The sequence below is a fragment of the Salvelinus alpinus genome, chromosome 17, assembly GCF_045679555.1.
Source record: "Salvelinus alpinus chromosome 17, SLU_Salpinus.1, whole genome shotgun sequence".
NCBI lineage: Eukaryota > Metazoa > Chordata > Actinopteri > Salmoniformes > Salmonidae > Salvelinus > Salvelinus alpinus.
The window spans coordinates 26,938,902-26,965,972 of NC_092102.1; the positions used below are offsets into that span (position 1 = coordinate 26,938,902).

The 27,071-nt window shown below is 43.7% G+C and overlaps 2 protein-coding genes across 2 annotated transcripts in view; one reads left to right on the plus strand and one right to left on the minus strand.

Moving 5' to 3' along the window:
- The first annotated feature begins 2,577 nt into the window (after nt 1-2,577).
- Nucleotides 2,578-24,119, plus strand: clcnk (chloride channel K). Its single transcript, XM_071348253.1, has 19 exons — nt 2,578-3,016; nt 4,458-4,589; nt 4,874-5,002; nt 5,712-5,851; nt 5,995-6,072; nt 6,159-6,234; nt 6,475-6,600; nt 7,176-7,260; nt 12,442-12,543; nt 12,712-12,796; nt 12,984-13,145; nt 13,933-14,002; nt 14,291-14,401; nt 14,777-14,993; nt 15,331-15,464; nt 16,020-16,090; nt 16,221-16,301; nt 16,442-16,528; nt 22,485-24,119. The coding sequence occupies exons 1-19, from the start codon at nt 2,851-2,853 to the stop codon at nt 22,521-22,523; spliced, it is 2,091 nt and encodes a 696-aa protein (XP_071204354.1). The 5' UTR covers nt 2,578-2,850; the 3' UTR covers nt 22,524-24,119.
- fam131c (family with sequence similarity 131 member C) overlaps nt 23,817-27,071 on the minus strand; it is a 43,675-nt gene continuing 40,420 nt past the window's right edge. The window contains exons 3-6 of the mRNA XM_071348254.1: nt 26,598-26,688; nt 25,334-25,516; nt 24,771-24,869; nt 23,817-24,571 (exon numbers count right to left, since the gene is read on the minus strand). Coding sequence (XP_071204355.1) covers nt 24,297-24,571; nt 24,771-24,869; nt 25,334-25,516; nt 26,598-26,688 — 648 coding nt within the window. The 3' untranslated portion in view covers nt 23,817-24,296. The remainder of the gene's footprint in view (nt 24,572-24,770; nt 24,870-25,333; nt 25,517-26,597; nt 26,689-27,071) is intronic.

Sequence of the window (27,071 nt, forward strand, 5' to 3'; positions counted from 1 at the left end):
AGTTGTTTTTTAGGGGCAGTTGCTCTTTAAGGGAAAGAGGAAGATACAAATTAACTTGTGTGTGTGGTTGCATATGCATCAGACCAATATTTACCTTCACCTTGAGCGGAGGTGGGTTAGGGATTTGTTTTTGTCTGGGAGCCTGAATTAATTCCAGTCACAATTTCAAAGCTGGCTACCAAAAACCAAACCTTTACACAAAGGCTCCCCTATTTCTCATGCACATTATTTCATATTGAAAGTGACTTGTGAGGTCTGAGGGGCTCACAAGTCACCACAGCGATGCTGGCCCATGTTGATTCCACTGCTTCCCACAGTTGTGTCAAGTTGGCTGGACGTCCTTTCGGTGGTGGACCATTCTTGATACACACGGGAAACTGTTGAGTGTGAAAAACCCAGCAGCGTTGCAGTTTTTGACACACTCAACCCGATGCGCCTGGCACCTACTACCATACCCCTTTCAAAGGCACTTAAATATTTTGTCTAGCCCATTCACCCTCTGAATAGTACACATACACATCCATGTCTCAAGGCTTAAAAATCCTTCTTTAACCTGTCTCCTCCCCTTCATCTACACTGATTGACGTGGATTGAACACGTCAATCACCTGGTCAGACAATGTCATGGAAAGAGCAGATTTTCCTAATGTTTTGTATACTTAGTGTATACAGTAAGGCTCCCATTCTCCTTGTCCCACTGTGTGTCTGACTGACTGACTGCCACTGGTCCCGAAACATAGAAGAGAGCAATAGAGCTCCAACCAAGATTATGATTATTTTTTATTTAACCAGGAAGGGCTCATTGAGATTTGAAATCTCTTTTTCAAGAGCGTCCTGGTCAGATAGGCAGCACCAGTTATTACACAATTACAGACAGACAACATGAAAAACTACAGGTAATCTAGTAAAAAAAACATAGAATTCACAAGAGTATAACAAAATCATAAAACAGCTAATTAAAAACATTGACAGGTCAGGGAATCAGCCTTAAAAACCTTCATCAATTATTTAAAAACACCAATGTAGGAAAGTTACTAACTTGTAATATCAGTTTTCATGTTCACTTCATTGTGGTGTTTCCATGGAGACCAGTATAGAGTTTTTGAGAAATCAGAATGGGGTGTCATTCACATACGTACCGGTAGCTGTAAAATAACACTGACTGCTGAGTGTTCATTGAAAACTAAAGGAAAAGGGTGACTGAAGGGGGCTTAAGGGAAAGAGGAAGAAAAACGTGTGTGTGTGTGTGTGTGTCACCTTGGGGGGGGGGGGGGGGGGGGGTCACCTTGAGCAGAGGTGAGAGAGAGAAAAGAGAAAGAGACATTGGCAGGTTGCTTGAATAAATTCCAGTAACAATTTCAAAGCAGGTGACCAGAAACCAAACCTTTACACGAAGGCTCCTATATTTCTCATGCACATTCTTTCATGTTGAAAGTGACTTGTGACATCTGAGGAGCTTTAAAGCAGCAGTCTTTAATATGCACAAACAAGACACATACAGAAGGTCAACTAAGGTGTTCTGTTTCTATCACCTCTCTCCAGACTCCAACTGTCTCCCATATAACTTCCTTGCTCTACTACTCACATTCTCACCCATGGTAAAGTGAGGGTCATATTGGATGTAACACTTTCTATGCTATGAGACATCTGCCCCCCCCCATTTGTTTTTGCACACTGCTGCTACTCGCTGTCTATTATCTATGCATAGTCACTTCACCCCTACCTACATGTACAAATTACCTCGACTAACCTGTACCCCCACACATGACTCGGTACCGGTACCCCCTGCATATAGCCTCGTTATTGTTATTTTATTGTTACTTTAAAAAAAATTAAACTTTAGTTTATTTGGTAAATATTTTCTTAACTCTTCTTGAACTGCACTGTTGGTTAAGGGCTTGTAAGTAAGCATTTCACGGTAAGGTCTACACTTGTGTTCGGCGCATGTGACAAATAAAGTTTGATTTGATTTGATAAGGACTGTGGGCTGTTACAAATGCTCATAGCAAGTCATACTGTGAGATGACAGAAGGCATTATATTTCATAAGAAGTGTTACCCATATTAGATGTTGCAAATAATACTTTTTCCAAATGCATAATACCCATTGGCCATATTGGTCTCTTTCAAACACTGAGACACATTGAGATAGAACATATAAACCAATTTTTGAGGTATAAATCATTTTTTAGTTAGCGCTGTGAGGCTAGTTCTGTTTTCAACAATCTTTTAGAATAATATAAGCATATGAAACTGAAGTTAATCAAGTACAAAAGTTGCAAATAAAAACTCAGGAATACACACCCTGCAGCAATGGCAGGTGAAGGGCATTCCTCACATTGACTGCATCCCTAATGGCACCCTATTCCCTATATAGTGCAGTACTTTTGATCAGAGCATGATGGGCCCTGCTCAAAGTAGTGCACTATAAAGGGAATAGGGTGCCATTTGGGACGAGAACATTGAGTTCTTTCAAATGGTTAATATATTCCAAATGGGGTCTTCCACCCATGACCAGTATGGTAATTAATTAGAAGTGGTCTAATTTATGAATAGAACACACCAATACCACACAGGCATCTTGAAGGCAAGTCCTCTGTATTTTTATTCAAATGATGTGACATACTTGATTTTGGTTATTCTTTTAGTTCACAGAACACTTGTGAATTAGGTAAATGCATTTTCTTTCAAATATATATTAGTACAGAAATGTTCAGGTGTTTAAAATTAAATTACATGATAAAATGATTGTTACAAAGTTTAACCATTGAAATACCCAAGCAACTGTATAAAATAGAAAATTCAGAACACATTTGTGGAACTTGAACAACTCCACAAACAGCTTCAAGCAAATGGACTGCGTCCAACATATTGACTCAGCAAAAGTCAATGAAGGAGACAAAAAGGACGTAGAGCTACAAAATCAAAGGGACGAATCCATAGAGGGACAACGACTCTTAATCCTCACCGATGAGCAGCCGTGGAAACCATGGAAATGGTCCCGCTCCTGGGTAAAAGGTCAGGCAAAAGGGAAATTATATTTTTTTCCCACCGATCGATGCTATATAATGTTACAGTTTTAATCTATATAATGTTACAGTTTTTCTCAATTGCGTACAAGCAATTTTTGGATCTCTATTGAAACGTATATATAGCAGAACAGCAAAGATCAAATCATTTTCTTGTCTTTGTAACTGCTTTGCATATCTCATGTTTTTTTAACCTTTATTTAAACTAGGCAAGTCAGTTAAGAACAAATTCTTATTCACAATGACAACCTACCGGGGAACAGTGTTCTGCCTTGTTTAGGGGCAGAACAACAGATTTTTACCTGGTCAGCCAGGGGATTTGATCCAGCAACCTTTTGGTTACTGGCCCAACGTTCTAACCACTGGGCTACCTGCCGCCCCAAAAGCTCACCTTCTGCAAATACAAATGTCATCAGTGAATACAAAATTCACTGTTAAGTGTTTAGTTCACAGAATATTAACGCATTGTTTTCATCAGAAGAGAAATGTGTGTAAATGTGTTCACTGTTTCCGACAATCAGTAAATACTACTTTAATAAATTCTAAATCACCCCATTTGAGTAGTGTCATACAATATACAATATAGGGAAAGATCTAGGCAATAGGGACTGTCTTATTTTTATGATTCTTTACAATATTGTGGACATGCAGAGATGCAGAGAAAGTTGGTTACTTCTAAGTAACTTGACCCACTCCTAAGTCATCATCTCCAACATTGTGACCTTCCATTAAAGAGATTTGCTTTGCTGAGGCCTATAAATTCATATCGGTTGCGTTCCTCCATTGTATTCACCTGTCCTTATTTCTATTGTGGATTGTGTTTCTGTATATTAATATTATAATTAATATTAATATTACTTATTATTATAAGTAAAAATATTTTATTTGATGTGTATGAAATTGTTTGGTGAAATACGCATAAAATGAGAGTAATTGCCCATAATTCTGCAACTTTGGATAGTTGTACTTCCAATTTTGATCATGTTGATTTACTGACTGCAAACTGTTTTTATTGATCTACTGAGATTTTTTTTAAACAAACTAACTTTCTGGTTTGTCTGCTTGAACTCTGGAGATGCTGTAAGTATGGTTGCATTAATCTTTTTGCAATTGTGTTCTTTTGTTGAATGTATTTGCAGTTTTGACAGTATAATACAGTTTTGATTATTTATGATGCATTTATGTGTTGAGGCAAGTATATTTTGAAACACATTTACTGTTTTGCAAAAGACCACAGAGTTCTATGTCTTGTGGGCTCTGTTTTGAAAATTGACAACATTGTCCCAAAAAATGCTTGTACGGGATTGAGAAATACTGTAAGTGCCTACTTCAAGGGTAATCTGCTCTTATTTCATGTATTGTCGGTGTGTTCTATTACCATTTTGTCTGTGGTAAGTCTGCTAAGTTAACACATGTTGCTCTTTGTCTAGACTTTCTGGTGGGGGTCAGATGTGTCATGGGTTCCCTGATGGGTATGGAGTGGTACTGTTTCGCTGCTCTCGGGGTTCTGACTGCTTTCCTTAGTTTTCTCATGGACCTGAGTGTGGCAAAGCTGCTTCGAGGTTAGAAACACACACACATATGCACAAACATTCAGTATAGAGTATGTAGCTGGGTGAGTGATGCTCTCTCTCTCTCTCTCTCTCTCTCTCTCTCTCTCTCTCTCTCTCTCTCTCTCTCTCTCTCTCTCTCTCTCTCTCTCTCTCTCTCTCTCTCTCTCTCTCTCTCTCTCTCTCTCTCTCTTCTCTCTCTCTCTCTCTCTCTCTCTCTCTCTCTCTCTCTCTCTCTCTCTCTCTCTCTCTCTCTCTCTCTCTCTCTCTCTCTCTCTCTCTCTCTCTCATTGTAGCTCACCAGTGGTTGTATAGCCAGTTGGAGGGCCACTGTCTCCTGCAGTTCCTGTGCTGGACCCTGTACCCAGTTTCACTCTCTGCTCTATCCACATCTTTCTCTCAAAGCATCTGTCCATTCTCAGCAGGTAGGAGTTGAATAATTTGTCCCGCCCTGTTAATGACAATGTAACAAAGTCAAAACATGGTGTTTTTATCCAAGTTACATAAACATTAACTGACAGGAAAATAAAATAATTTGGGTATTTTCCAAATCCACAGAATGACATTTAGAGCTATGTAGCCAACAGAAAAAGTCAAACATGATCTTATCGATTAACCTACTATGAAATAATTAGTGGCAAACAGAAAAGTCAAGCACTATCTATTCGATGAACCTACGAAACAATACGTCTGGCAGGCATAAAAAGTCAAACATCATTGAATTGATGAACCTACCATGAAATAATTAGTGACATTGTCCTAGTCAGTATTTCTCAGCTTCTACATTTAGTGCAAGGGATTGACAAGCTATTGGTCATCTCCTATAGGCTATATGAGGACTGCTTAGATTCAAACTAACACTTGAGACTGTCATCATTTGTTTGGTATAACTTTTTGCTACCATGTCTACAAGTAGAACATTTTAAAAAAAAGTATGTCTACAAGTAGAAAACTGTGAAATATCATTGTGCAACAGGCTTTAAAAGAATAATGATATTGCATTTTTGTACAAAATCACAGTAATGTGCAGAGTAGGAAAAAATTGTTGGTTGGAAAAAATGATACCACACAGGTCCACTGAGGTTAAAGGTCTAAGCCCCTGGTTGGCTCCTGTCTTTGGCTTTCCGCCTTTAGGTTCTGGGGTTCCAGAGGTGAGGACCATACTGTCTGGTGTGGACATGCCACATTATTTGTCCCTCACCAACCTATTTGCCAAATACGTGGGTCTCATTTGCACACTGGCAGCCGGCAGCACTGTCTTCCTGGGAAAAGTGGTATGATACTCCTCTTTTTTCTTATTTTTTACTTTCTCTCTCTCTTTCGCTCTCCTCTCATGCACACAGACACAAATAATGTTTTTCCCACTCTATTAATTTCCTGGGTTTTTCTAAGTTTATTTCCCCGTTTCAACTTAAAGGGTCCATTTGTGCATCTCTCCACCATGGTGGGAGCCTATCTGAACCAACTCTGCACTGTTCTCCGTGGTGAGAAGGAGGTAATACTGTGTTACAGAAGAAAAAAGATCCACAAATGGGCAATATGTTGTGTACTCATGTCCTCTTCTCCATGTTTTTTCTATAGGAGAGAACTGAAGGATCGATGCTGGTCGTGGCTGCTGCTGTTGGAGTAGCCAGCTGCTTCGGGGCCCCTATCAGTGGTGTGTATAGAAGTCACATCACCATACAGTATCTAGCATAGAGTATTAGAATTCGAGTATCTTTTATTTGAATGTATCTCCTCACTTCATCTGTCTCTCTCTGAGGTGTGAAATTGACATGTACATCTCTCCTCTCGATCCTTTCCCATCTCGCTTTCCCTTCTCTCTCATCCTCCTTCTTTTTCTGTACTGCCTCCCCCACACCCTCTCCCCTGTCTCTCTCTCCCTCCTCTCTCCTAGGTGTGTTGTTTAGTGTGGAGGTGATGAGCTCTCACTTCGCCCTAAAAGATTACTGCCCATGCTTCTTTGCGGCGGCCTGCGGAGCGCTCACCTTCCATCTGCTCTCCATGTGGAGCGGCGAGCAAGGTGAGGTGACCAATATAATTAAATAGAATACATGTTTGGAATGTATCCCTGACCAAGATGGCTTCCATTATTACCACACCTTAGAGCTTTAGGCGGATTGGTTGTTTAGTCATCTCCAATATTTATTGAAAACATAAATAAAATTGCACAATGAGCACTGTTTGTTTCTCAAATACATTGTTACTGTATTGGTTAGCTAGCTAGAGATTTTTTTCCCCATATTAGCATAGACGTGACATAAGTCAAAACACCTCAAAACAAGACATGGTATCAAGACCAAGATAAAACTAACTGAAACGAGTTACTTACGGTTCCCCACATGGCAGTTACTTGTCATCACTATCTGGCATCCAGAATCACAACAACACACGGCCTTCTGCCCCACTGAAACGTGCTCATCATTTTCGTGGCGTTCTCAGCTAACCCGTCTATGAGGGTCAAAGCCTAATGTAATTGTTTTAGTACTGAATCTAGATATGCATTATATAGTGATTTGATTACGAAAGGCCAAGAGAGAGTCGTGTGCAGTAGTATAGAGTGATGGGGTAGCAGACTGTGTTCTATGCCTCCTCCAGAGACTCTTCAGGCCTTGTTTCAAACCAGCTTCTCAGATGACCTGCCGTTCTACCCACTGGAGATTCCGGTCTTTGCAATATTGGGGTAAGTCTGTTTTGTCACTATGTTGGTGAATCTTCTGTAGTGGGGTAATATTTGATATGCGTGTATATACTGTATACCTCACACGAGACCCATAATAGAACTTCCGGCGCCGAAAAGAGATGGCCGCCTCGCTTCGCGTTCCTTGGAAAATATGCAGTATTTTGTTCTTTTATGTGTTATTTCTTACATCGGTACCCCAGGTAATCTTAGGTTTCATTACATACAGTCGGGAGGAACTACTGAATATACGATTAACGTCAACTCATCATCGTTCCTACCAGGAATATGACTTTCCCGAAACGGATCCAGTGTTTTGCCTTCCACCCAATACAATGGATCTGATCCCAGCCGGCGACCCTGTGCGACGCCGAAAAAGGGGCAAACGAGGCGGTCTCGTGGTCAGGCTTCGGAGACGGGCACATCGCGCTCCACTCCCTAGCATACTACTCGCCAATGTCCAGTCTCTTGACAATAAGGTTGATGAAATCCGAGCACGGGTAGCATTCCAGAGAGACATCAGGGATTGCAACGTGCTCTGCTTCACGGAAACATGGCTAACTCAAGGGACGCTAACGGAGTTGGTGCAGCCAGCTGGTTTCTTCATGCATCGCGCCGACAGAAACAAACATCTTTCCGGTAAGAAGAGGGGCGGGGGGGTATGCCTTATGATTAACGAGAAGTGGTGTGATCATCATAACAACACACAGGAACTCAAGTCATTCTGTTCGCCTGATCTAGAACTCCTCACAATCAAATGTCGACCGCATTATCTACCAAGGGAATTCTCTTCAATCATAATCACAGCCGTATATATTCCCCCCCAAGCAGACACATCGATGGCCCTGAACGAACTTTATCTGACTCTTTGTAAACTGGAAACCACACACCCTGAGGCTGCATTCATCGTAGCTGGGGATTTTAACAAGGCTAATCTAAAAACAAAACTCCCTAAATTCTATCAGCATATCGATTGTGCTACCAGGGCTGGAAAAACCCTAGATCATTGTTATACTAATTTCCGCGACGCATATAAGGCCCTCCCCCGCCCCCCTTTCGGAAAAGCTGACCACGACTCCATTTTGTTGATTCCAGCCTACAAACAGAAACTCAAACAACAAGCTCCCGCGCTCAGGTCTGTTCAACGCTGGTCCGACCAATCTGAATCCACGCTTCAAGACTGCTTCGATCACGCGGATTGGAATATGTTCCGCATCGCGTCCAACAACAATATTGACGAATATGCTGATTCGGTGAGCGAGTTCATTAGGAAGTGCATTGACGATGTCGTACCCACAGCAACGATTAAAACATTCCCAAACCAGAAACCGTGGATTGACGGCAGCATTCGCGTGAAACTGAAAGCGCGAACCACTGCTTTTAACCAGGGCAAGGTGACCGGAAGCATGACCGAATACAAACAGTGTAGCTATTCTCTCCGCAAGGCAATCAAACAGGCTAAGTCCCAGTACAGAGACAAAATCGAGTCGCAATTCAACAGCTCAGACACAAGAGGTATGTGGCAGGGTCTACAGTCAATCACGGATTACAAAAAGAAAACCAGCCCCATCGCGGACCAGGATGTCTTGCTCCCAGACAGGCTAAACAACTTTTTTGCCCGCTTTGAGGACAATACAGTGCCACTGACACGGCCCCCTACCAAAACCTGCGGGCTCTCCTTCACTGCAGCCGAGGTGAGTAAAACATTTAAACGTGTTAACCCTCGCAAGGCTGCAGGCCCAGACGGCATTCCCAGCCGCGTCCTCAGAGCATGCGCAGACCAGCTGGCTGGTGTGTTTACGGACATATTCAATCAATCCTTATCCCAGTCTGCTGTTCCCACATGCTTCAAGAGGGCCACCATTGTTCCTGTTCCCAAGAAAGCTAAGGTAACTGAGCTAAACGACTACCGCCCCGTAGCACTCACTTCCGTCATCATGAAGTGCTTTGAGAGACTAGTCAAGGACCATATCACCTCCACCCTACCGGACACCCTAGACCCACTCCAATTTGCTTACCGACCCAATAGGTCCACAGACGACGCAATCGCAACCACACTGCACACTGCCCTAACCCATCTGGACAAGAGGAATACCCATGTGAGAATGCTGTTCATCGATTACAGCTCAGCATTCAACACCATAGTACCCTCCAAACTCGTCATCAAGCTCGAGACCCTGGGTCTCGACCCCGCCCTGTGCAACTGGGTCCTGGACTTCCTGACGGGCCGCCCCCAGGTGGTGAGGGTAGGTAACAACATCTCCACCCCGCTGATCCTCAACACTGGGGCCCCACAAGGGTGCGTTCTGAGCCCTCTCCTGTACTCCCTGTTCACCCACGACTGCGTGGCCATGCACGCCTCCAACTCAATCATCAAGTTTGCGGATGACACTACAGTGGTAGGCTTGATTACCAACAACGACGAGACGGCCTACAGGGAGGAGGTGAGGGCCCTCGGAGTGTGGTGTCAGGAAAATAACCTCACACTCAACGTCAACAAAACAAAGGAGATGATTGTGGACTTCAGGAAACAGCAGAGGGAGCACCCCCCTATCCACATCGACGGGTCAGTAGTGGAGAAGGTGGAAAGTTTTAAGTTCCTCGGTGTACACATCACGGACAAACTGAATTGGTCCACCCACACAGACAGCGTTGTGAAGAAGGCGCAGCAGCGCCTCTTCAACCTCAGGAGGCTGAAGAAATTCGGCTTGTCACCAAAAGCACTCACAAACTTCTACAGATGCACAATCGAGAGCATCCTGTCGGGCTGTATCACCGCCTGGTACGGCAACTGCTCCGCCCACAACCGTAAGGCTCTCCAGAGGGTAGTGAGGTCTGCAGAACGCATCACCGGGGGCAAACTACCTGCCCTCCAGGACACCTACACCACCCGATGTCACAGGAAGGCCATAAAGATCATCAAGGACAACAACCACCCAAGCCACTGCCTGTTCACCCCGCTATCATCCAGAAGGCGAGGTCAGTACAGGTGCATCAAAGCAGGGACCGAGAGACTGAAAAACAGCTTCTATCTCAAGGCCATCAGACTGTTAAACAGCCACCACTAACATTTAGCGGCCGCTGCCAACATACTGACTCAACTCCAGCCACTTTAAAAATGGGAATTGATGGAAATTACGTAAAAATGTACCACTAGCCACTTTAAACAATGCCACTTAATATAATGTTTACATACCCTACATTACCCATCTCATATGTATATACTGTACTCTATATCATCTACTGCATCTTGCCATCTTTATGTAATACATGTACCACTAGCCACTTTAAACTATGCCACTTTATGTTTACATACCCTACAGTACTCATCTCATATGTATATACCGTACTCTATACCATCTACTGCATCTGCCATGCCGTTCTGTACCACCACTCATTCATATATCTTTATGTACATATTCTTTATCCCTTTACACTTGTGTGTGTGTGTAAGGTAGTAGTTGTGGAATTGTTAGGTTAGATTACTTGTTGGTTATTACTGCATTGTCGGAACTAGAAGCACAAGCATTTCGCTACACTCGCATTAACATCTGCTAACCATGTGTATGTGACTAATAAAATTTGATTTGATTTGATTTGATTTGATAATACGACTATAAAGTTAATATGACAAAGTATATTAAATAAATGATCTGACTCCATAAAATGATTTAGCGATATGCAACCAATACGCTTAAAGAGCTACAGGAACAGACAATCAAGAAGGGAATATGAATTGTCTATATCAAAGGCAGATGTTTAATATCATTGTAAAATTAATGAAATCACATACAAGGCATAAAGCTTAAGTTACAACGCATTAACAATCATTACAAAGCATTATTCTAGGCATGACCAGAGAGCGAGAGAGATTAGTAGTTATAGTAGTAGTCTGAAAGGCCATGCCACCAGAGTCCATGGGGTGGAGAGAGAAAGAGAGAGTGTATCTCACCAGCACAGGTCAGGAACAAAGAAAGAGAGGGAGACAATGACGCTTAGAACGTTTTATAAGCATCTGACTTGTTAAGTGAGTCAACTTCCAATCAGATATCAGTACTACATGATTGAAAGACAACAAAACTTCTGCATCACAGAAATGTGGGAAAATGGGGTTTGGAGAGATAATGCAGCATTCCTAAGACAACACTGTCAGGACCCGGTGTGAGAAACAGTCACTAATAGTAGGCAGAACCCAGAAGATGAGGCAGACACAGCAGTACTAGAGACGGTGGTTTAATCAAAGTAAAAGATCCTCAGGCAAAAAATATAAATCCATAACGTCCAAAGTAAAGCCAAGAGAAAAAAATGGATATCCTCCAAAATACAATGAAAATCCACAAAGTGGTAAGAACAGCAGGAAAAAACAAACCTCAAAAGACTAATCAAAAATAAACAAGAACAAAACCAGAGTACCTCTGGAAAATCCAACAAGAGAAATATATGTTCACAGCATGGCTGTGGCTGGGTGCTAACATACAAACACTGAGCAAAGAACTGAGGAACACTAAGGGTTTAAATACCTGCAAAGAAATAAGGCACAGGTGCAAATAATAATTAGACCAAGGGAAAAAATAAAAGGTGCAAAAAAGGCGCAATGGGGGCATCTAGTGACCAAAACAATCCTGGCCAAATCCTGAAAAACACAAAGGAAACCTTGAATACAGTTGATGAGTCACTTCGGGGGCTGTGTTCTATATTTATAGTTCATCTACAGTGTTCAAAATCATTGTTATTCATGTAATCGTTGCATCAGAGTAAGTGATGTTGTTCAGCTTTCATTAGATTGCAAATGTTCAACTTTGTCTTGCTTCCATATGTTACCATTATACCTATGAGCTTTTCTCCACCATACCTTTTCTCTGGGTAGACTATACCATTTCACTCTTTCCCCTCTCTCAATGACTTCCAACTGCTCATAGCTGCCTGTGCTATTGCAAGGCAAAGGGTGGCTACTTTGACGAATCTAAAATCTAAAATATATTTTGATTTGTTTAACACTTTTTTGGTTACTACATGATTCCATATGTGTTATTTCATAGTTTTGATATCTTCACTATTATTCTACAATGTAGAAAATAGTAAAAATAAAGACAAACCCTTGAATGAGTAAGTGTGTCCAAACTTTTGACTGGTACTGTATGCTCCTGCAGCTCTAACTGTGTATTTCTTTATCTCCCCAATCAGGCTTCTGTGCGGAGCAGGTAGCTGTGTCTACCTATTCTGTCACCGTTGGATACTGCTGTTCATAAAGACAAACAAAATCCTAATCAAAGTCTTGTCGACTGAGTGAGCAACCTGTGTCTAGAAACACTCCATTGTAGATTTTTCTGTGAATCAGCCATTTTATATTACACAAAAACATATAACCGCATGATGATAAGTTGGATGTTGATCTAACTGTTGATCCATTCCATGAAATAATAAGATGCTGTTTGGATGTCTCTCTCTCTCTAGGAAGGCCCTATACTCCGCTATGGTGGTATTCCTTCTGGCCTCTGTGACTTTCCCTCTTTCTGCCGGTCAATATATGGCTTCCAAGGTGAGGAGGATTTTTTATGAGACAACATTGACAAGACATGACATTGAAATTATTGTCGCAGGATTGTTATTTTGAATGGATAAGTTGGAAGGCTCCTACTGCCCAGTCTCCAGCTTCTTCTTCTTCTTCTTCTTCTTCTTCTTCGGTGAACCCTGCTGAAGGAAGGTGCTTTGTTTTTCTACCACAGCTCACCATTAAGCAGCTCCTCTCTTCCCTTCTGGACAGCAGGCAGTGGACCTCTCAATCCCACAATGCCTCTGTGGTTTTGCAGCCAAACTTGTGTCCCTGGTCAGAGTGGATTCCTTCAGGGAATCCATACCTCACTCTGGGATTCTTCCTATTCATGAAGGTACATGGGAGAAAAATAATAATGGATAGAATTGAAAGAGTAATCTATATATGAATAATATGAAAACATTTGTAAAACCTTTATCTCGAATTCACAAGAGATGCTGTTAACGAAAGCAGAAGTGCAAATATATCAGCCCCAAGGTCCGCCAGAGGGCGCTATTATTCCTTTAGTCATTTTCTCCTCTGGCGTCCCAACTTGATCTGCCCAGCTGGTTATACACTCGTGTACCCCCGCGACAAGCAGCCACATAAAACATTATCTTAAGGGTCTGCATATTTTTCACAGGTTTTTTAGGGCTGCTCGGAATTAAAGATAGTTTAGGAGGAAACTGACACCTTTGCAGCCTGAATGGAGGATGTTTTATGTGGCTGTTCGTCGCGAGTGTATCACGTCTGGGCAGACCAAGTTGGAACGCCATAGGTGAAAACGACACAAGACATAATTGCGCCCTCTGGCGGACCTTGGGGTTGGCACTTTACATTAATTTGACCGTTGTGCACTACTCTGGCTTTGTACATGGACTGTGAATCAGTACATCTGTGTGAAAAAGCTTTTATATGGGGGGGGAATTGTGGAAAAGCTCATTTAAATGGTTCAATTGTGGAAAGCTAATTTAAATAGTTAAATTTCAGCTGATTCTCAAGGCAATGTTTACACTCATACAGATTCCTATGACTTATTCATATCACAATAATTACAGTCATTCTGACAGTTGAAATGCAATACTTGAATATTTGAGCAGAATGTTTGACTTCCACTGTCTTTCATTGTTTCTGTTGTGGAGCTGTGGATGCTGGTGTTGGCATGCACCTTACCCCTGCCAGCCGGATACTTTATGCCTGTCTTTATCTATGGTAAGTGAGAGGGGTTAAATCAGCCTGGTCCCAGATATGTTTGTGCTCTTTTGCTAATGATAACTCCATTGCTGTCATTGTCAAGCCATGTCATTGTCAAGCCATAGTTAAAGCCATGTTATGATAGCACAAACAGACTGGCACTTAGGCTAGGGGAGAATAACCAAATCATGTGGCCAAACATGTGACCAAACTGCCGATGAGTATCGCCACCCAATACTAAGTAATGTGTGTTCATTTACATTTTTGATGTTAACAATTGTCCCTGTATTTGTTGCTGTTGGTCAGGTGCTGCTATAGGACGTTTATTCGGGGAAGGATTGGCATTTGTGTCCCAAAATGGTGTCTATTTAGACCAGGACAGGAATCCAATCAACCCTGGAGGCTATGCACTGGCTGGTAAACTAATTGTATACAGACATGTCATTTGAAATTGATAAATATAAACAATGGTATCGTTATTTACATGGTTAGCAGCTGGAAACAGAATGATGAACTAATAATTTCAGAAGGGAAATTCTGTTTGTTCTCTCTTGCCAACTCCTACATGCATCTGTTGTCACTTCAAACATGTTTGCCATGACAATTCCATAAGGATTTGGCCAGAGAGGATAAACAGACTGGGCTAAGTTCTAATTTGTTTGATCTAAATTAAGAATTTAGGGTGTTCAGCATACCTATCAAATAGAGATAGAAACATGGATGACATAAGGTTCCATCCTTTAAAGCATGGGCAATGAGCTATACTGTATTGTCCATGCTGTATCATCTAAGGTGCAGCAGCATTCTCAGGGGCGGTCACACACACGCTGTCCCCTGCTCTCCTGGCTCTGGAGCTGACCGGCCAGTCCACTCACGCCGCACCCATTCTCCTCGCCACACTGGTGGCCAATGCCCTGGCACGCTCTGGGCAGCAGCCATCCTTCTACGATGCCCTCTCCATCAGCAAGAAGCTCCCGCACTTACCCTCCCTGCTCAAGGTCTGCCCAAGGTGAGTCACACAGGACACATTACCCAGCTAGCACAGAACATTATCATAACATTCCCTAAAGATTTTATTTTGGTTATTCAAAGATAACATATTTTTTAACACAACTTTCTGTCAACAAAATGTTTTAGTTCAGTAGCAACAGCAAGCACTGAAGAAAGTGTATGCGAAAACCAAAGATTTGATCAAAGAGACACGTTTTCAAACCGCTCAAACATTTTACAGCTATCCACACATGTTAATGGCTCCTCCTTAAATGATTGGACTACAGCTGCATTTCATAAGTGAATCAAACTAAATACCCCAGTTATTGACATGAGAGATCTTCTGTTTCCCCCAGGCTCTCCTCTGTCCCAATAGGGAAGGTCCTGGGTCCTGGAGGTCCAGTGCTGGAGAGGGCAGCTGGGCCAATGGAGGTTCAGCAGGTTCTCAACACCTGCAGCCAGACACAGATCCCTGTGGTTGACACACTGGGTGAGTGTACCCACTTCAAAAACTAGTAGAGATAATTAGCATAGCGGCAAGCCCCTGTCCACCTGATGGTGATAGAACAGCGGTTTGCCGCATGGGTGATTCTGATGGCAAAACGACAGCTGCCCTCCCTTGCCTTGTTTACTGGGACAGACTTACAACATTTAATTAAACCTAGTTTGAAGGTTTTTTGTCCTACATATGGTCAGGGTCCCTGTGACAATATTCCACAATAGTTAATGGCAACCCAACTATCACTTATACGTCAACTGGCAGTCGCCATGTTGCTATGGGCATGAGATAGAAATGATGAACTATGTAAAAGCTTTTACTGTCTCAGTTTGATATGACAGTGCTGTGATAGGAGATGGGGAATTAAGAAATAAGTGAGAAAAGGTCCATCAGGTCAGATGAGATGTATGACAGCAATGAAATAAGTTGGAGGCATTTGTATGTATTCATTTGTATTCATTTGAAAGAGTATTGTGTTAATAACACTGCAGTATTGTATAACTAATTGTGTTCGTCCCTGTCCTATGCTTCGCTCTTGGTTTGAAGACTCACGGATTCTGCTGGGATCAATTAACAGATCGGAACTGCAGACATTTCTATGCCACAACCACAATAAGGTCAGTGGATTGATTCAACCAGGAAACCAAAGAATGCTATGTGAGTCTATCACTCTTATTAGGTGTTTTGAAATTGACAAGATGTCACATTCTGTTTTTAAACATGACATTACATTACTTTATTTATCAGGTATTGAAGAAACAGTTGGTGGATATGTGCTCTATTCAGCCTGTTTCTGTCCAGCTTTCTCCTGATACCACTGTCCAGGAGGTGAGGAGTTTGAGGAGACACTCACTTGTCAGGGACACATCTGTGTAGGTGTATGGTGTCAATATATGGCCAGCCTCCGTCTCAGCTGGACGTGTGTCCGTTTCATCTGTCAGTGAATTCTTCTCTCTCACTTGTGTCAGGCTCATGGCGTCCTCAGCGTGCTGTGTGGCGAGAGCTTGTTTGTGACTGAAAGGGGGAGGCTATCTGGTGTTGTCACATGGCCAGAGGTGACGAGTGCTTCCCGACACGCACCCACGCATGCACACACACACATAGACATTACCACTCCTACTTAGAGGAATGGAGACAGCTACACATTCTATGAGACATACAGTACCAGTCAAAAGTTTGGACACACCTACTCATTCAAGGGTTTTTCTTTATTTGTACTATTTTCTACATTGTAGAATAACGTTGAAAACGAAGAAATCAAAACGATGAAATAACACATATGGAATCTTGTAGTAACCAAAAAAGTGTTAAACAAATCAAAATATATTTAACATGTTAGATTCTTCAAAGCAGCCACCCTTTGCCTTGCTTGACAGCTTTCCAGACTCTTGGCATTCTCTCAACCAGCTTCACCTGGAATGCTTTTCCAACAGTCTTGAAGGAGTTCCCACAACATGCTGAGAACTTGTTGGCTGCTTTTCCTTCACTCTGCGATCCAACTCATCCAAAACCATCTCAATTTGGTTGTTGGGTGATTGTGGAGGCCAGGTCATCCGATGCAGCACTCCATCACTCTCCTTCTTTGTCAAATAGCGCCTACACAGCCTGGAGGTGTGTTGAGTTATTGTCCTTTTGAAGGCCTGATTCACACAGTCTCCTCTGAACAGTTGATGTCGGGATGTGTCTGTTACTTGAACTCTTTGAAGCATTTATTTGGGCTGCAATTTCTGAGGCTGGTAACTCTAATGAACTTATCCTCTGCAGCAGAGGTAACTCTGGGTCTTCCTTTCCTTTCCTTCACATTTCAGGTAAGACCCAGATGCAGACAGTGTCAAAGTAACAAAAGTTTATTACTCGTGCAGGGGCAGGCAAAACAACAGGTCAAGGGCAGGCAGAGGTCAGTAATCCAGGTAGGTTGCAAAAGGTCCAGAATGGAAACAGGAGACAAAGGGCTGTGAAACATGAGTTTAATTCTGGAAACATGAAAAGTGGGATGTATACGGAGGGTATGGGGCAACAGAAGATGAACAGCAGAGGGACTAATGACCTTGTAGATGGGGAAAGGGGAGATAAACCAGGGGGGGAGTTTGCAGGATTCCACCCAGAGGGGAAGATCCTGGGTGGACAGCCATACCTTCTGCCCGAGACGATACCGGGGAGCCGGGTCCGGTGGCGATGCGCTTGTCGTCGATACCTGGAGGTAGTCTTGAGAAGGGCCGACCAGGCTCTCTTCTAGGTACGACGACAGTGGTGGACAAACATCTGGGCCGAAGGTATGCCGACCTCTTCCTCCTGCTCAGGGAAGAGCGGGGACTGATACCACAGGGAACACTCAGAGGGCGATAGACCCGTGGCAGAGCAAGGAAGGGTGTTGTGGGCGTATTCGACCCACACTAGCTGCTGGCTCCAGGTGGTGAGGTTGGTGGAGACCAGGCAGTGCAGAGTCGTCTCCTGGTCTTGGTTGGCTCGCTCCGACTGGCCGTTGGACTGGGGGTGGAACTCGGAGGACAAGCTGGCTGACGACCCAATGAGTGTGCAGAACACCTTCCCGAACCAGGACAAGAACTGAGGACCCCGGTCGGAGACCATGTCCACTAGCAGTCCATGGATCCGAAAGACGTGCTGCACCATGAGCTGTGACGTCTCTTTGGCAGAGGGTAGCTTGGGGAGAGGAATGAAGTGGGCGGCTTAGAAAAACCGATCCACTACAGTCAGGATGGCGGTGTAGACATCAGACGGGCGGAGACCTATGACAAAGTCCAGGGATATGTGAGACCAGGGACCGTGAGGGACAGGCAGAGGTTGAAGGAGACCAGCCGGAGCTTGCCGAGGAGTCTTGTTCTGTGCACAGATCGTGCATGCGGCGACGAACGCGGAGACATCAGGAATCATGGTAGGCCACCAAAAGCGTTGTCGCACAAAGGCCAGTGTCCGCCGGAAGCCTGGGTGGCAGGCAAGCCTGGAGGAGTGGGCCCACTCCAGGACCGAGGAGCGGACCACGTCATGAATGAACATCCGGTTATCTGGGCCCCCACTGGGGTTCAGCTGGGAATGCTGCACCTCACAACCTGCTTCCCTATTCCCCAGCTGAATGCCATCGCCAGGCATGAGGTGAGAAGGATGGTCTCGGGTTCTGGGGTTGAAGCTGGGAGCTTGCCTGTAATTGAGGCGCTTGGTGGTGCAGAGATATTCCAGGTTCTTGTGGTCGGTCCACACAATGAACGGATGTTCCGCCCCCTCCAGCCAGTGCCTCCACTCCTCCAACACCATCTTCACCGCGAGAAGCTCACGATTCCCCACATCGTAGTTCCCATCCATTGGCATTGAGGCGGTGGGAGAAGAAGGCGCAGGGATGTAACTTAACCTCTCTAGGGTACATGAGACGTTAGCATCCCACCTCTTCAACAGCCAGTGAAACTGCAGGGAGCCAAATTCAAAACAACAGAAATCCCAAAATTAAAATTCCTCAAACATACATGTATTTTACACCATTTTAAAGATACACTTGTTGTAAATCCAGCCACAGTGTCCGATTTCAAAAAGGCGTTACGACGAAAGCAAACCAAACGATTATGTTAGGTGAGTGCCTATTCACAGAATAACACAGCCATTTTTTCAGCCAAAGAGAGGATTCACGAAAAGCAGAAATATAGATCAAATTAATCACTAACCTTTGAATATCTTCATCAGATGACACTCATAGGACATCATGTTACACAATACATGTATGTTTTGTTCGGTAAAGTTCATATTTATATCCAAAAATCTGAGTTTACATTGGCGCCTTACGATCAGAAGTTCCAAAACATCCTTTGATTTTGCAGAGAGCCACATCAATTTACAGAAATACTCATAATAAACATTGCTAAAAGATACAACTGTTATGCATGGAATTTTAGATGCACTTCTCCTTAATGCAACCGCTGTGTCAGATTTCAAAAAAGCTTTACGGAAAAAGCAAAAACCATCCAATAATCTGAGGTCGGCGATCAGAGCCCAATCAAGACACAAATATAGCGGCCATATTATGCAGTCAACAAAAGTCATAAAAGCATTATAAATCTTCACTTACCTTTGATGATCTTCGTCGGAATGCACTCCCGGGACTCCCACGTCCACAAGAAATGTCCGTTTTGTTCGGTAATGTCCATCATTTATGTCCAAATAGTTACTTTTGTTAGCGCGTTTGGTAAACAAATCCAAAGTCACGAAGCGCGTTCACTAAAAGCAGACGAAATGTTAAAAAGTTCCGTAACAGTCAGTAGAAACATGTCAAACGATGTATTGAATCAATCTTTAGGATGTTTTTAACATAATTCTTCAATAATGTTCCAACTGGAGAATTCCTTTGTCTTCAGAAAAGCAAATGGAACGGGAGCAAACTCTCATGTGAACGCGCATGGTCAGCTCGTGGCTGCTGGCAGACCTCTGACTCATTCCTCTCTGCTTCGGGCCCCAATTCACAGTAGAGGCATCAGACAAGGTTCTAAATACTGTTGACATCTAGTGGAAGCCTTAGGAAGTGCACCATTACCAATATCACACTGTATCTTCAATAGGAGCTGAGTTGAAAATCGACCAACCTCAGATTTTCCACTTCCTGGTTGAATTCTTTCTCAAGTTTTTGCCTGCCATATGAGTTCTGTTATACTCACAGACATCATTCAAACAGTTTTAGAAACTGCAGAGTGTTTCCTATCCAACTCTACTAATAATATGCATATTCTAGCTTTAATGGCTTTGTAGCAGGCCGTTTACTCTGGGCATGCTTTTCATCCGGACGTGAAAATACTGCCCCCTACCCCAAAGAAGTTAACCAGAGCCTGGAACACAGCAGGGGCGTTGGTAAGGCCAAATGGCATGACCAGATACTCGTAGTGACCGCTTGCTGTGTTGAAGGCAGTCTTCCACTCGTCCCCTTCCTGTATCCGCACCAGGTGTTAGGTGTTCCGTAGGTCCAGCTTGGAGAACACGGTGGCCCCCTGGAGTGGCTCAAAGGCCGAGGAGATGAGGGGTAGCGGTTTTTCACTGTGATGTTGTTGAGACCCTGGTAGTCAATGCACGGGCACAGGGTTTTGTCCTTCTTCTCCACAAGAAGAACCCTGCGCCGGCGAGGGAGGCAGAAGGACGGATGAACCCTGCAGCTAGGGAGTCCTTAATGTAAGTCTCCATCGCCTGGGTCTCTGGACCCGAAAGAAAGTACAGTTGTCCCTGGGGCGGAGTGGTGCCTGGGAGACACCCAGTGCCTGGGAGAAGGTCAATCCCGCAGTCATATGGTTGGTGTGGTGGAAGCGAAGTGTCCCGGGCCTTACTGAACAGGTCCTGGTACTCCACGGGAATGGAGCCCCCAGGAAGACATTCCGGGGCAGGCTGCGCTGACTTCAGGCAATGGGCATGGCAGAACAGGCTCCAGCCCATGATGGCACCAGCAGACCAGCTCTCATCGGCCCCAGAGATTTTGACTGGTTCCCCCACAGCAAAATGGCATGAAAAGGGGTGCGAGTAAGGGGAGAGGAAAAGTTCTCCGTATTGCCCACCAGAATACTCACTCCTACAGGTGAGCCTGGTCTTTTAGTGGACAGGTGGAGACAAAATGACCAGTAGTCCCGCAATACAGGCAACTCTTAGTGTGAAGCCTGTATAGCCATTCAGCTGGAGACAGCCTAGCTCTGCCTAGTTGCATAGGCTCGGGAAGAGGTGAATTGGCAGTCTTCGGAGACTCTTGGGGGAACTCGGGTGGCCTCTGGTTCTCTCAGAAACGGAGCCGTCAGGGACTTCCAGGATGCCTCGGAGGCAAGGTGGAATCCTGGGACGGGCGAGTGAAATTGAATCTCCTCTCCTTCCTTCGTTCCCGTAGTCGCCAATCGATCCAAATGATCAAGGCGATGAGCGAGTCGAGATCCGTCGGTAGATCCCGGGCTGCAAGCTCGTCCTTTACTTCCTCCGATACTCCGTGCAGGAACATGTCGAACAGCGCTTCTGGGTTCCAGGCACTCTCAGTTGCCAACGTGCGGAAATCCACCGCATAGTCTGTCACACTGCGGGAGTCTTGCCGGAGTAACTTCCGGGCAGCCTCTGTCCCAGACAATGGAGCATCGAACTCCTCTTGCCTGCCGTAGACCACGCAAGAGCCCTTCCGGACATCAGCGTGTTGAGGTACGCTATCTTAGAGCGGTCCAAGGGGAAGGAGGAGGGCAGCAGCTCGATGATGAGGGAACACTGAGCGAGAAATGCCCAACAGGTGCCCAACTCTCCATCAAAGCGTTCCGGGGGAGGTAAGCGGGGTTCCCGGGAAACCGAGGTGACCGGGTAGGCGGCGCTGCTAACAGCCAGGTTACTGAGGGGCTGGGAGGTTACCGTCGTGGTAGGTTGCCTAACAGACTCGCGGAATTGCTCCAGCAATGTGTTCAACACTTGGTCATGGCGTTCGGCCAAGGTCTGGAACCCTTCCATAAGACCACGAAGCAACTGACTGACCTTCATGTCTTAAAGTACTGATGGACTGTCGTTACTCTTTGCTTATTTGAGCTGTTCTTGCCATAATATGGACTTGGTATTTTACCAAATAGGGCTATCTTCTGTATACCACCCCTACCTTGTCACAACACAACTGATTGGCTCAAACGCATTAAGGAAAGAAATTCCACAAATTAACTTTTAACAAGGCACACCTGTTAATTGAAATGCATTCCAGGTGACTACCTCATGAAGCTTGTTGAGAGAATGCCAAGTGTGCAAAGCTGTCATCAAGGCAAAGTGTGGCTACATTGAAGAATCTAAAATATATTTCACCGTTTTGATGTCTTGTCTATTATTCTACAATGTAGATAATAGTAATACATTATTTTTTTTTAAACCCTTGAATGAGTAGGTGTGTCCAAACATTTGACTGGTACTGTATGTTATCTCTATACACAGCCATACTAATACATATACAGTACATCTCCATCAGCTCTCATTCTTGTTTTCTCTCTCTCCCTCTCTCTATCTCTTGTTCTATCTTTCTCACAGATGAAGAGAATGATGGCAGATTTGGCTGATGACCTCTAAGCTATTATTTACACCTAACAAGGACCTATCCCTAACTACACCGAATAATATTGATTCTCATAATGCTAATAATGATACTTTGTCTTAATTTTGTAATGACAAGCTTTTTGCTAATCACCAATGTTATTTTCTGCTGAAGCCTATTTCATAACAGTTATTAGAGCTTATTGATATGTCGTTAGGAGATGTAACTCCCTTGCGGTTTTGGATTATCTTGTTTACTGACCTAGAGATATCTCTAAGGACACTGTGATATTCAAAGTAATTACACGTCGTGCTCAAGAACATCCCTTAGCCTTAGTGTGTTATTTATCAGGATATAGCATGTGCTCTTATGCCTTATTGTGAGTTAGAGCAATTTCAACCAATAGTGGATTCTGTGATGCCACAAACAACTTCTCTTCTGCTTCAGGCCATTATTTACTTATCTGTTGCTCCCAGTAATTTTCTCCCTTCAATTCAGTCCTTTTTCACTTTGAGCAGAAGGACCCATTGTTGTTGTACAGGTCTGATTTAGGGCTAGATTCTATGAGATCCACGGTAACCGACACACACATAGTGGTTGTTTTGGCGGTGTCGCAGGTGGAACTGTGTTAGAGCTATCAAATCCACAAGCGTCTTCCGGCATTATACCTAAAGCGGACATTGCCATTGGCTAAATGGAGTCGCATTAAGAGAAATCCCATGCAGCCTTGTTTACAAGTTCGAACACTGGAATGTGAGATGTAATCTACACCTCAATTAGGCTGATAGGAATCCTCATTATTTTGTTTAATGATTTTCAATTTGATATATAGCCTACACTTTCTCGTTCTGAACTTTAACGCGAGCAGCTGCTCAGCGATTTGACAGCTCTAACACAGTTACACCTCTGCCATCTCTGCAATTGGACATTGTAGGGCTGCAACAGGGGAACAAAAGCACAGAGCCAATGTGTAATACAGCATTGTGTAAATGTCTATTGAAAGAACAAGGGGCGAGATAACGGTAATATTCTAGTCTCCCTTTATATCCTTGTCTCTCTCTCTTTCTCTCTCACTCTCTCTTTTCCCTGGATCCTTCCTTCTGCTCCCTCTTCCCTCTCTCCCTGGCAGACAAGTGTGAATAATGGCTAATCATAGATGGGGACTCAGATCATTGGGTACAGACATTATTTCTGCCACCCTACTCTCTCTCCCTCTCTCCTGTCTCAGAGAGCTATAGGAAGACCCTGAGTGGAGACATTCTGGAGTGTAACGCTAATTCAAGCTTGACATTTCATTGTGGCAATTTTTTCTGATTACCATATCTATCTTTTCAGTCCATCTAATTGAAATTGGATTCAATCAAAAACTGCAATGTGTACGAGCCACTCCACCATACGTGTCACATAATTGAACGTATTATGGTACAATGCACACAATATATACGCAAAGAAGAATAGGGATTCTTGGCTGATGTATTTTCCTATGTACAATTCCATGGTTCACATGATTTGACAATTTACAATGTTGTACATTCAAAAAAGTTTCTCAAAGGCTACAGGTGGTTCTACGTACACTGTATCTGTGTCTAAAAACTGTACATTTCAACAGAAAATAAAAAGTCTCACTCAGATATGTCTACGTCCCAATTCCTTATTCCTCTCCTTTCTGAGAACTCTTCCTCATTTTGTGTTTTAGATTACATGAATTTTGATCAATCACCGGTCCAAAATTAGTGCTTCTGTTTCATCTCCGTTTTTAAAGGTGGGGATGGAAGTGTCCCCCAAACAGTGTCTTCTCTTCTGTTCTGCTAGTTGTAAAAAACTTCATCCTCATATAGGGAACTGCTGTCTACGTGTTGAACGGTGGTGGCCTCTGAAGCTCCAGTCCTCCCGTCCTCTGGGGGGCGCCGCTCACTGTCTGGCTGAGAGGGGGGAGATATGGGGGAAACAGAAAAGACTGGGTGTGGAGGCCCCAGGTAGCCAGCATCGTAGTTGTTGTTGGCCTTTGTGTGGATACTGTAGAGCTGCTGAGGGAGCCCAACGCTGCCAACGTCTAACAGAAAGTGAGACATGAAGTGGCTGTCTGGGGACAGGAAGTTGACAAAACAGAAATTGTCATTCAGGGGTTATTACATGAGAGAACATGACAACATGGGCTAAAACAGTTAGTGAAACAAAGAAGTGGAAAGATGGGTTAGAAATGGTATTTAACTAAATACAAGAAGCCTCCACATTTGACAAGGATTATTTTCATGTGGAACTGGTCAGTGAATGGTCAGTACCTTGCAGAGGGTCTATACTGGAGGATAGCTGTTCTGGACCTTCGTACATCGACCAGACATTCATGGCCGTTTCAGCCAATGCAAATTGCTCTGCTACTCCTGAGAAACCAAGGGATATATGGGTAAGAAGACCGCCCGCTGGCTTCCCGGCTCCATCCCTCATCAGTGCAGGGGCACAACATTCACTGGGGACGGGGGTAAAACTGTTCCCCCAGTTTTATCATTGGAATGTGATAGGAAAACAAAGCAACGGTGTGTTTTAGGACCATGTGGACGGCTCCGAGTGGTCGGATAGCCTGTTTGGAGTGTTCATCCGACAGGATAATAGCACTCACTTTGATGATAGCTACTATAGTGAGGGAAAATGTACTTATTATGACTGAAATATGTGGTTGTCCCACCTAGCTATCTTGAGGGAGGAAAGTTAGAGGAAAGTTAGAGGCAGAAGCTTGAAATGTAAGGGTTGTGTTCCCTATATAGTGCACTTATTTTGGCCAGGGTAGTATATAGGGAGTATGGTGCCATTTGGGACATACCCAAGGCTTTGTTTCCTCTCTGCTAACCTGCGGCAAAACGGGCCTCTTTGATCTCGTTGGTCAGGTGGGAATAGAGCTGCTCATCTTCCTGCAAGTCGCCTCCTCTTTCACACCCGCCCCCCCAGCCATTCCACTCTATGAGGTGTGCAACACGCCCCTGGGCCATGGCCGTGGGCTTGGTGATGTGCTCCTTGATCATCGCCACCAGTCCTGAGAGAGAGAGAGGGAGAGAGGTGAAAGGGTATTTGGGAAGAAAAAGGAGGGAGAGAACCAGGGAAGGGAATGATGGAAATTACATAAGGAGGAAAGGGGGAAAGGTGGAAAGGCTTGATGGGATGGAAAAGAGGGAGAGGAAAGATGTCAAAATGAAAAGAGCATGTAGGGGAGAATGGGAGAGCATTTCAAGAAGAGTAATAGATGAAGGTGAAACGTAGACAGAAGCCATGGAGACTGTAAATGTTTTTCACAGCGCAAGACTGAAGCTATTACAATATCCTCACTTTGTAGTATGATTAAGGTTACAAAGGGAGGGAATGTTACCAGTAACCTAAATATGATACAATACGTCTTCAAATTCAACCTGACACTGGTGATCTTACAAAAACAATTTATTGAATTCTTGAGAGAGCCTTTTGGCAAAGCAATTTTCTGCCTTTTCTCAAAGAAGGCAGTCTTCATTAGAGGGAAAATCTATTAACCTTTCAGCAGTTACAGTAGCCCATCAGCACTCTATTTATTGAATATATTAATATATCATGATTATAAAAGATTAAAGGGGGCTCTCTCTGGAGAAAAAGTTCAGAAAGCCAGAACACATTAGCCACAATGATTACCTTCCAGCTGGAGAGTCTGAAGAAGTGAAGCAAAAATAAACAGATGGAAGGGTAAAGGAGTTTAGAACAAAGGGAGAAGAGACTAGGGAAGCAGAGAGTGAGAGAGAGTGTGTGTGTGTGTGTGTGTGTGTGTGTGTGTGTGTGTGTGTGTGTGTGTGTGTGTGTGTGTGTGTGTGTGTGTGTGTGTGTGTGTGTGTGTGTGTGTGTGTGTGTGTGTGTGTGTGTGTGTGTGTGTGTGTGTGTGTGTGTGTGTGTGTGTGTGTGTGTGTGTGTGTGTGTGTGTGTGTGTGTGTGTGTGCATAGAGATAGAGATATGACACATGGGGCGAGTGAAATTACATTAGCAATCTCCCAGAGAGACTGGCTGGCTTTTCCGTCTCAAATGAACGATTCATAATGAAAACTAAACAGAGCTTGATAACAGCATAAACAGACAAGTCAATCTGAGCATGTCTCACCCATCAGGGAGGAAGTGGCCAACTCCCCAATGTCATAACTACTGCTGCTCTTCTTCTCTGACATATTGCCGTTGGATGGAGTGTGGCCGCCCTGCACACACACAACACAACACAATACACCAGGGCAACTTTAGGCACTCACACAAATGCATAAGGCATACACACTCATACTAGAACATTCACACATATAGAAATACACAAATGCACTCAAATATACTTACAGGTGTAGGATCTTAATTTGACCAGTTTCTCACAGCAGGAAAATAATCCTGCAGCAACAGGAAAGGTGAATTATAGTGTGGATTATAAATAATATAATTTTTTGTAGGGGTGAATACATTTTTTGTTAGGGCAAATCAAGTCTGACATTTTAAAGTGGAAATTACAACTTTTCTAAACCTTGAATACAGTATAAGTTTGCATTTCCTGCAACAACAGGGTGGTCAAATTAAGATCCTACATTTGTACACTCAA

Excerpts from the sequence above, each read along its gene's own strand:
- clcnk (XM_071348253.1), top strand. The coding sequence starts at position 2,851 with ATGGACTGCGTCCAACATATTGACTCAGCAAAAGTCAATGAAGGAGAC. Across the intron at positions 13,146-13,932 it reads GATTCTTCCTATTCATGAAG|CTGTGGATGCTGGTGTTGGC; the intron begins GTACATGGGAGA and ends TCTGTTGTGGAG. Across the intron at positions 16,302-16,441 it reads CTGATACCACTGTCCAGGAG|GCTCATGGCGTCCTCAGCGT; the intron begins GTGAGGAGTTTG and ends CACTTGTGTCAG.